This window comes from Gadus chalcogrammus, chromosome 13, assembly GCF_026213295.1.
Source record: "Gadus chalcogrammus isolate NIFS_2021 chromosome 13, NIFS_Gcha_1.0, whole genome shotgun sequence".
In the NCBI taxonomy this organism is placed as follows: domain Eukaryota; kingdom Metazoa; phylum Chordata; class Actinopteri; order Gadiformes; family Gadidae; genus Gadus; species Gadus chalcogrammus.
In genome coordinates, this window is record NC_079424.1 from 10,696,529 (window position 1) to 10,706,295 (window position 9,767).

Consider the following 9,767-nt stretch of genomic DNA (forward strand, 5'->3'; position numbering starts at 1 on the left):
CGAAGGAAACCATTTAGATTTCGCCAGTTTCGGTACTGAAAATATAAGTCCCCCGTTCCATTCTGGTCTTTAAATTCCCCTTTTTCCCATTACACATTTCAAATCAGCATTTCACCGGTGGGGGAGAGACCGTGTTTTAACACACAGGCTTCGATGCTCTCTGCAACCCCACACGTTTTATTGTTTTGTACACACCCAGTGACTAAATGTAACAATGACCAGAGGGATTCTGGAGGAGAAGCCAGACATGGAACAGGGCCTTCCCAGACAGTCCTGCAGAGAGGACTTCTGTCGAGACCACAGCGTCTAGCAGCAAACGACTAGCTGCTGTAACTACAATAATAACATTTATTTTCTTTATTTCCCCCTATGGGATCCATGGGATGAATCTCACGATAGATATCTTCAGCACAATTTCATCGATCACTGCAGATTTGATTAGAAAATTCTAGACAAAGGTCAGACAAAGTACCTCTCTTAAGGCTATCTGGGACAAGACATGAAACTACTACTGCTGGACACCAACACTGTAACTTTTTATCTTACAACAAAGCAATAAGTTATTTTTTACCTTACAAATGATAATAAAACTATTATTGGTGATATGCGATGATGTTGACAATTCTGCGGCATTAAGACTTATTTTCAAAAAAAAAGTAACTATATTTTTCTGTTTTCAAGTCTTGTTCCCCGTGTACAGTAATTTTGAAGCTGTTCTTGTTTGTGTTGACGTCAGGAAAATGGCCTATGTTTTGAGTAGAGCTGAAAACTCTGGCTATGAGCCCTTGAACAACAGTTGACTTAAACTATCATTTGGGGCTGTTTTATACCAAGCTTTATCACAATGTTGTTTTTTTTTCCTCTTTGGAAATTTCGATTTTAAAATTCCTAATAAATTATTCTAAAGCATTGTCTGGTTTGTGTCGTTTTTTGAAAATTATGTTTTTTTCCCCTACACAGATAAAACCATCTTCCAAAACCATAAGCCCAAAAATAACGGACTAAAAATAAAGTGAAAATTATGACCTTAAAGCTGTGCTTTAAAGAGCACATAAGTGTTTTATGTAGAACATTTCATTTTATGCCCTTGACTACCAGCGACCCACAAAAGCTTCTTGTGACACTTTCAGCACTTACATTTTATGGATGTGTCAACATTGATTTAATGCTTTTGATTGTCCTCAGCCTCACCTGAAAGTAAATTTGACCAAAGATATCTGGTATATGAATAATTATGAATGTCTTAACTACTTATCTGCAATGTTTTCTTCTTGTATGACTGAAGTCAGGAGCGTTTGAGGGGATATTCCGATTTTCGTAAGGCGCAAGTGAAGAAACCTGGCAGAGAGGCTGATACTTCACACCTCTCCTGGGAGCGATAGCTTGGACAGGGTCCAACGGGGTCTGGGATCTCTTCCCTTTCCCTGACCACTTGGCTCTGGTTCCTTACCCCCCTGTGGCAGACTATCTTCACACACTGGTCAGGTTATGGAAGAGAGAGCGCCACCAGCACCACAACAGAACGGCTCTCTATGCAACAGAGAGTCAAGAGCGAAGCCTTGCTCGCTTTGGTCCCCCTCACAGGACTCACCCACGGGCCCTTCCCATTTGGAATCGTCTTTCTCTCCTTGTTGAGGATTTTGCTGATTTCTGGTGGCTTGCGGTTCTTTTCCTGCTCTCCTTTCGGGAGTCTTTTTTTTCAGCCCCTAACTCCGATCTTGAACTGTGCTTCCATTGTTGGCCACGATGCCTGGCGGAGTCCTTGGTTCGGATGTGAAGCGCTCCATCAACCTCTTGGACGGTGTTTCAGTGGGAGAGCAGCAGCCCCCGCCTCCGCTCAAAAGCTACCTTTGTTTGACAATTTTCGCCTGCTTCTGTCCAGCATACCCAATCAACCTCTTAGCCCTGGTCTACTCAATCATGGTAAGCACGAACAACGCCATCGCCACGGACCTAGACCTGCATTTGCAGGGCGTGTCATCGGAATATTGGAATAATGTAGAATAATAGACAGTCGAATAATGTCACAATGATTAAATTCTCTGAGAATAAGGCCACCATAATAACAACTGTTGATATCCTGTGGTGTCCCTCAGGACATGGAATGTTGTGTACTACTGAAGGGAGGAACTAAAGCTCTGTCCTCACCACACTGTGCACGCTGTGTGTTTGACATACATAAGGGACTCATGTCTCCTCAGTCAATAGTGTGATGACTAGAGATGGACAGATCGCTTGATCGATTAAAGATGAATCCAGATTTATAGATCTATTGGTAGTCCGACAAATATCAGGTATCGAATAACATATGCCTGTGCTATGGCTCAATTGATTGGCTAGTTGGATACAGACAGACAGTCAGACCTGGTATTGAACAGCGTATCCCTTTGCTGTTGGCACCAGTCCAGGTACAGTTACTATAACGGAGACTATGACGGGTCCCAGCGCCTGGGAAGGAACGCTTTCTTTGTGGCCATCGCCTCCCTCATCATCGGCCTTGTCATCATCGTCGCCATCTGCGGGGTTCATTTCACCAACGTAAGCCATTGCCTCCAGTGGTTTGACATTGAGATACATTTGAATATTATGCAGTGTGCCATTCGCTATATTTCTGTTGGTGAATGTTCACCTGGTACGGGTTGAGATGTGTTTTCCATCTGTTACAGCTTGACTACTAGGGGACAAGGTTTTAAAGAGTGGATGAGAGGAAAGGAGATTCTGCATACAAAGAGAACCTCCGGATGAACTGGTGGCGTGTCAGGGGAGTTCTGCTGAAGGAGGGACATGTGTCAGATACGGAAGTTGTACACCTCACATAAAGAACCAACGGGACAGTAATTGGTTAATAAAGGAAGCGTCGTACAAAGCCGTGAGGAACAATTCTGTGGCACTGTTTTGATGAATTTCATTTCATTACTAATCAGGAATACACAATCCATTTTCTTATTCTTTCACAGTTCATTTTTCCATTTTGCCAAATAATTGTCACATACTTTCACAATTCATTTACAAATTCGAACACAAGAATTGTTCATAATTTTGCTTTTTGCATTGTCGTTTTATGTCTACCCGCCCAACCCATATTGGACTTGTCCAGTATGGTGGTCCCTGGAATGGAGAATCCCTCAGATGTTCCCTTCTCAAAGCCTCTTCCTCCTCCCCCCGGTTGATGTCTTGGGGAAAGAGGACTAAATGTAATATTAGCACTTGAGACTGTAAATCTGATAAACAAACAGCATAAATGAAAACTAGGCTCCCAGAACAGGATTTTTCATCCTACTAATATATAATATAAATCATGTGTCATTTCTAGTCTAGGCAAAATGATGAGGAATGTACTAATCATTGATTGTGTCAATCTCGTCTCTAACTAACCATGGTGCTCCGGCATAATAAAAGTTTTCTATATATTCTGATTAAATTATCGTGTGAGCTGGATAATGGAAATTACATCCATTCAGTGGCAAGAACTGTTTTAACTTTTATATATTCTGAGTGTCTGTAAATGTGACACACATTCATAATAAATGGGCCTGGTCACCGTCTACGACTCCTCCATCGACCTCCAAACAGTGGGATGATGAAATCATGTGTCATAGGGTCCATCAGTGGTTATGCAACAAATCCATATTTTACATTTGTTTTAACTATTCCATATTAACCCAGATGTAATGATATATATGCAACACTTTTAAAGTTTATATTACATTAGCATTTAGGAGCGCTTTTATCCAAAGCAACTTAAAGGGAGACTGCGCAAAGGATAGAATCGAAATTCTTAGCAGTGTCAAAATAATAAAAACTTAGTGTTGCATGAGTTTCTAACAACAACAACCACAACTTTTCTGGACAGAGTTCAGAAAAGCTATTGGAATCATATGTTTTGGTGTGTGCATAATGCACCCGGATACAGAGATGATATATCTGAAGATAGTGTGTCCTCAATGCAGCTGAAGAACTTAGATAGTTGAGATGTTCAATGCAGGGCCATGGTTGGAGTTTTCACGGCCATGGGCTATAGCCCGAGAGGTGCAGGAGTGCGTTCTCCCTAAGGACCTTCCCCATTTTGAGAAGTAATATGTTGCTGCAACACTGGAAGGTGCAGTTCCAGCACCGCACTACAAGGACTGCAAAACTAGGACCCTAGTTTACTGTGACACCTCATAATATGTCTCAACGTCTACCTGTGAGACACATGTTTGTTTTTCCTTGGATACAGATGAGTAACTGAAGTATAATTTATGAAGACGTGATGAAAGACAACAGCATCTTTAACCTAATACCTAAACTTAACCATCTAACCAGATAAATACACCTTTACTAATGTAGACATTTGCATAAACGGCATACTAGGAGTAATGCACTGGCCTTTCTCAACTTCATTAAGGCAAACATCAGGGCCCTAGAACCACAGAGTGCTAGGAGTGCGGTCAAAGGAGAAAAGCAGATTCCTAGAAGTGCGGCCCTGAAACTGCAGCCTCTGGTATTACAGGGATATTCTACTGAGTTTGAGAACAGCCATCTGCTAGGTAGGGAGATGTGGTAGTTTGATATGTCATAGAATAGCCCCTTCTAAATATAGCAGATGGACCCTCGAACAAGACCAAAGACATGTCTTATCAACACTAGGGACATAGATAGGGGCAGGTTTACACACGATATGTGCAGTTGCAAGTAAACAAGAATTTCTTCCAATAAATTCAAACCTCATTATTGAAATGAAGCAATAAACGAATACTAGCGATAATAAAGTAATACATCTGCTGGATGCTTTGTAGGAGGAAACTGTGGTTGTTAGTTTGGCAATGTCATTCTTGCTATTACATATTTATGAGACTTTATCCTACATCCTTCATCATTATCGACTTCATTCCCTTCCTCATCCAACTTTTTCCTTCTTTATCAATGTTTGAAATATTGAAATCTCATCCAGATAGTGGCGCTGTAAGCCACTGGAAGTACATTTTTGCCAAATAAAGAATCAATCATCCTAATTTCTCATTTCATGGCCATCTAAACTAATCCATGCAAAGCCATCCATCATGTAGATTGGTGAATATCCCTGCTAATTTCAATTTCATGGACACATGAAACATGTTGCTATTAAATGAAGGTATCACCGTGACCATGCTGCAGAAATGCTCTATAGTGCCACCACCAGGCCACGTGGGACACAACAATCCCATAATCGATCTTTTGGATATGTGTATTTACAATCATTTATGTCATTCACACTGTATGACATCAATTATTGAAAACACATATTCACAATCTCGATATTGTAGTACTGATGATTGAGATGAACCAGCCATAAACAATTTTTTGGGGTTTAAATGTTAATTAATTGAGGAGATACCAGTTAAACCACATAGGCCTACAGATACTGTGGTCTCTTTACAAATAACATGTCATTGACTTGGCCTGAGAATCTCTTCTTCAGTAGGCCTATAATATTGCAACAACAATACAGTGCAAGTGCTATTCTTTCACTGCTCCGTGTTTAATACCTTTTTGGAATTATCACGGAGGTTTTATTGATTGTTCTCATTTGAACAAAGATCCATTCAATGGATTGGAAATCAACGGATATGGAGCTCACACTAAAAATTGATTTTTGGATTTCGTACCCATGGACCTCCGTGGGGTTTGTGGAGCGGTGCAGCTGCAGAACTGGATTGATTGGACTCGAACTCATGGTCACTATACTAGCCTCGGTGAGGACATCTTGCATTATTCACAAAGATTACTGCGGTAGAGTTGCTCAACACGGAAGCTAAACAAAAAAACACCTTTAAGTTAGATCATCAGATTTTCCTGGGTTCACTCAAATACCCCCTACAGGCCCTTCAGAAATAATCTTGGATAAGCTTTGTGTGGCCTATTTACACAAAAAAGAGTTGGTGGAGTAAGGAATAATAAATAGGACCTTCTGCTCACCCCTAAAGCACGGATGACTACTCCCTCAGTGGGACCACCATGGGAGTGATGGAGTAGCAGCAATGCATCATCAGCAGCAAATACACCTTACTAGTCAGTAGCAGACCGAGCATATCTACTGCAACTGAATATTCGCTTGAATTAACGCTGTGGGAGCCCCATTTCAGCCATTTCGTCTTACTTCTATTTCCAGATGTCCCGGAAAAACTAGGCCTACAAAGTGTGTGTGTGTGTGTGTGTGTGTGTGTGTGTGTGTGTGTGTGTGTGTGGGGGGGGGGGGGCAATCTCAATTAGTCCTTCATTATTCCCTGCTTCCTCATCTCCCCCCTCGTGTTGAACCTCAGAAATAATGAGTTTGACTGCTTCCACTTCACACACTGTCTGGGACACAAGCTGGAAGTAGTAGTAGGCAATTGTCTTGTCTGACAGGTCGTTTTGTTTTGTTCCCTGCAGAAACAACCCCCCCCCCCCCTCCCAGTTCAGCCCAGCTAAGCTCAGCAACTCATCGGCTGCAGCGGTTCTTCCCGTGTAATTACGTTCACGCTGTTGTTCCCTTTCCTCTTCAGTTCGCTTGATATCACCGGTGACATCCTCTAGCACCGCCCCTCTGCTCGTCGTCGCCCCGCTATAGTGGAACTCCCTCATGAACGGCGCGCAGTAACATCTCGTCTTCATCCTCAGCCCCGTGTGTGCGTGTGAATGAGTGTTTGTGTGTTTCTTCTGTTTCTTCTGTACGGTGAGAGGAGAGGAGAGGAGAGGAGAAAGAGAGAGAGAGAGAGAGAGAGAGAGAGAGAGAGAGAGAGAGAGAGAGAGAGAGAGAGAGAGAGAGAGAGAGAGAGAGAGAGAGAGCGAGCTTTGAGCCAGAGGGGGGAAAGTAAGCTATAAAACAACCACTGTTTGGAAAATGAATTGAATACCCAGTGTTATTGTAGATGAAAGTCGAAGGGTTGGATTTTGTTCTTTGGTTCTTGAGCCGCAACTGTGGGCAGAGTCTGTGAGGTAAGTGGGGAACTTTTATTTTGGTATTTGTGTAGTCCTACGCTTGCACGGGAAAAAGCTTCAGTGTAAAAGTATCGGTGGTTGTATTAAGTTTAAACTATTATCGTTATACGCCGTCTGTTTCCACAATGTATGCGTTGACGTGTTGCTGTTGCAGAGCAAAGCTAGGAGTTTGGCATCCAATCTTTGAGCCGTTCCTCGGTGTTGTGCAGCCCGAGTCATCAGAGACGCTGTTATGAGTTTGAGATCTTGATCCTCGGAGGGGGAGACGCCTCGTAATAAATATCCGTGAATATTGTTCCTCATTTGTTCCCTCTGAGGCAAAGACCAATGTTTTTTTTATCGGTCGCACAGTCGCACTACCCGAAAGGTTGAGCTTTATTTCATAGTCACCTCAGATATTCGCTGACCTTATTATTTTTTATGTGCACCTTATTAGTTTTTACCTTTTGTCATCACAGTTAAGTCTGCAGTGTAGCCTGCTCCCTGATACGAATACGTCCATGAAAATAGCACTGCCCAATTGAAATGAGATTCCTTGGAATGTCAGTGTATGTGTTTGAATGTGCACACGCTTGCATCCTTGCACGGCCCTATGTTTGTGCTGCTTATTACTTGTGTTGCAAAGCAATATATTAAATTGTGTTATCCAGCAAGCTGCAAGGGCAGCGGTGTTTGTGTTTACACTTGGGGGCCACGGCTGGGGCCGGTGGTTCTGTTATGACCTTATTGCTCCTGGCAGGAATTAAGAGGAAAAACACGTTTAATACCATGCATCATTGTAGGCAATTATTTATGCATTTTTTTCAGTATTTACATCATAGGTAATCTTCTGCAGTCTTTTTGTAATTTCAGAATCCACAAAAACATCCACAAGCACATCAGGATTCCAGGCCTTCACATTCCTGGATTCAATACACACTACACCTAGATGGCTAAATATTTTACCAAGTTGATCACTCACAGACGTTTCATACTGCCAGGTTTTTTCTGCCGAGTGGATAATCTTTTAATCCCCTCCCAGGTTACCAATAGCTCTACTCAAAAACCTGCAAGGAGACAGCATTTTTTAATGAGTTCCTCCCCTTCATCTACTCCCTTGATAATGATATGTTCACATTTGCTCAAGTTAATGAGTCCAAATCTTAGATCAGGCTGAAAAATGATTTTAAAAACATAACGTTTCATGGTCAGGTTTGATATAAACATTGATTGCACGGTTATACTATTCACATGCAATCAGAACAGGATGTGAACAACATAACTATTCCCTGATTGAGGCTAAAACAGCTTGTATCGGCTCACAGAATTACTAATGTGACAATCATGCTTTGCTGAAGTACGTGCTGCTTTGGTTGAGCAAATCGTCAGCTCAATATGTCGACAAACAAACATAGATATGTTTGTGTTGCAGACAAACCAATATATTCACAAATGCATGCAAAGGCATACAAATATCCATATGCAAAGACAGTGGAATAAAATCTGATTTTGTTTTCCCAAGGCTGTGTGATGTGGGTTGGTCTCCCAGCTGTCATGCATGTTATGATGTCACATGTGTCTGTGGTGATGGCCTCTTGTTCCTCTTTTATGGATGCATTTCTCTTCTAGGATTTCTGTTTCCTTAAGCTCACCACCCATTCACTCGTAATTGAACCTTTCTGCCCTGCAAAGTAGAAGCACACTCATAAATTCATAACTTCATAACAAGTGATAGGCTAGGATGTGGTGAGAGGTGTAACCTCATCTCAATCCCATCTAATGCAGATGGGATATGTGTGAGCAACAAAGCAGCAGAACTACAAGGTTGAAAAGGATTAACGATCACCCGAATCGAAGCCAAACCAAAAAAACAGCCATGGTGACAGCATGTTTCCCACTCATCCCGGTCCCCCCTCCCCTTCCAGCGACACTCAGTGAAGTGACAAATCGATTTGTTGTCGAACTTGAATCAGCATTATCCACCCAACCGAATCAGACTGTTTAATATGTCAGCTTACTTTGGTGTTTCAATTTGGTCAGACTGTGGCAATACAAGTCAGTGGACCGTCCCGTTAGCCCAAAGTAATTATGTATACTGAAATAAGAATTACTCAATAAGGGGTCCGGGCACGTGGGGGGGGGGGGGGGCACAGGGGGGTGGGGTGTTACAGGGTCATTTGCCCCCCCGAGACGTTATGTGAAGGTGTGTATATATATTTATACACATTGCACATACCATTCAACTGAGTTCCCATCTAATCTAGAATAACATTACACTTAAAGAAGCACTTTCACCCAAAATACCTGCAATAAAAGGACCATATACCCGAGATTGTGCCTTGTTTTGTTCTCCTGTCCCATCATTGCACTAAATATTTTATGGAACACACAGAATCGAATTAACTCCCTTGTCAATGTTATTGTTGTTGTTGCAGTCAAGCGTACTCCAAGCTGGATGCTCACAACTGTACCCCCGGCATGGAGTCAGCTGACACCGCCCCAGCGGGACTCTCCGTGGCTGCCCAGGTGGCCATAGCCTGCAACGCGTTTGTGGGCCTCCTGCTGCTGCTCCTCTTCCTTGTCCTCTACCAAGCCTGCAAAGTGCCATCCAACCCAGAGAGGCTGCCCGTGCTGGCTCTGCCTAGCCTGGACAGAGAAGCCCAGCCAGGGCACGAGCACAAATACCTACTGACCTCCTGACTGGAGCGCGATGCCGGCTTCACACCCGCAGGTGTGTCGGCCTTAAGGCGGCCTACATGGTGGAGGAGGGAAGGACAGAGCCAGGAAGGGAAGGGAGCTACTAGGTTGACTGTGTGGAGCCTGGACCGGCAATAATTCTGTTTAAGCTT

At 42.8% G+C, this 9,767-nt stretch overlaps 1 protein-coding gene across 2 annotated transcripts; it reads left to right on the forward strand.

Annotated features, from left to right (window-relative positions):
• Window positions 1–1,443: 1,443 nt before the first annotated feature.
• On the forward strand, window positions 1,444–3,704 carry LOC130401647 (transmembrane protein 233). 2 transcript variants are annotated; one of them, XR_008903862.1, is made up of 4 exons: window positions 1,444–1,923; window positions 2,404–2,538; window positions 2,667–2,869; window positions 3,098–3,704. XR_008903862.1 is itself a non-coding variant. In XM_056605556.1 (3 exons), exons 1-3 carry the CDS (start codon window positions 1,747–1,749, stop codon window positions 2,676–2,678), a joined length of 324 nt encoding a protein of 107 aa, XP_056461531.1. In that variant the 5' UTR covers window positions 1,444–1,746; the 3' UTR covers window positions 2,679–3,698. The 2 variants fall into 2 exon arrangements, 1 of the variants encoding a protein (XP_056461531.1); XM_056605556.1 differs by having other exon boundaries at window positions 2,667–3,698.
• The last annotated feature ends 6,063 nt before the right edge of the window (window positions 3,705–9,767 follow it).

Coding starts and splice junctions, on each gene's coding strand:
- LOC130401647 (XM_056605556.1), top strand. CDS start 1,747: ATGCCTGGCGGAGTCCTTGGTTCGGATGTGAAGCGCTCCATCAACCTC. Junction 1,924..2,403: donor CCCTGGTCTACTCAATCATG/GTAAGCACGAAC, acceptor TGTTGGCACCAG/TCCAGGTACAGTTACTATAA.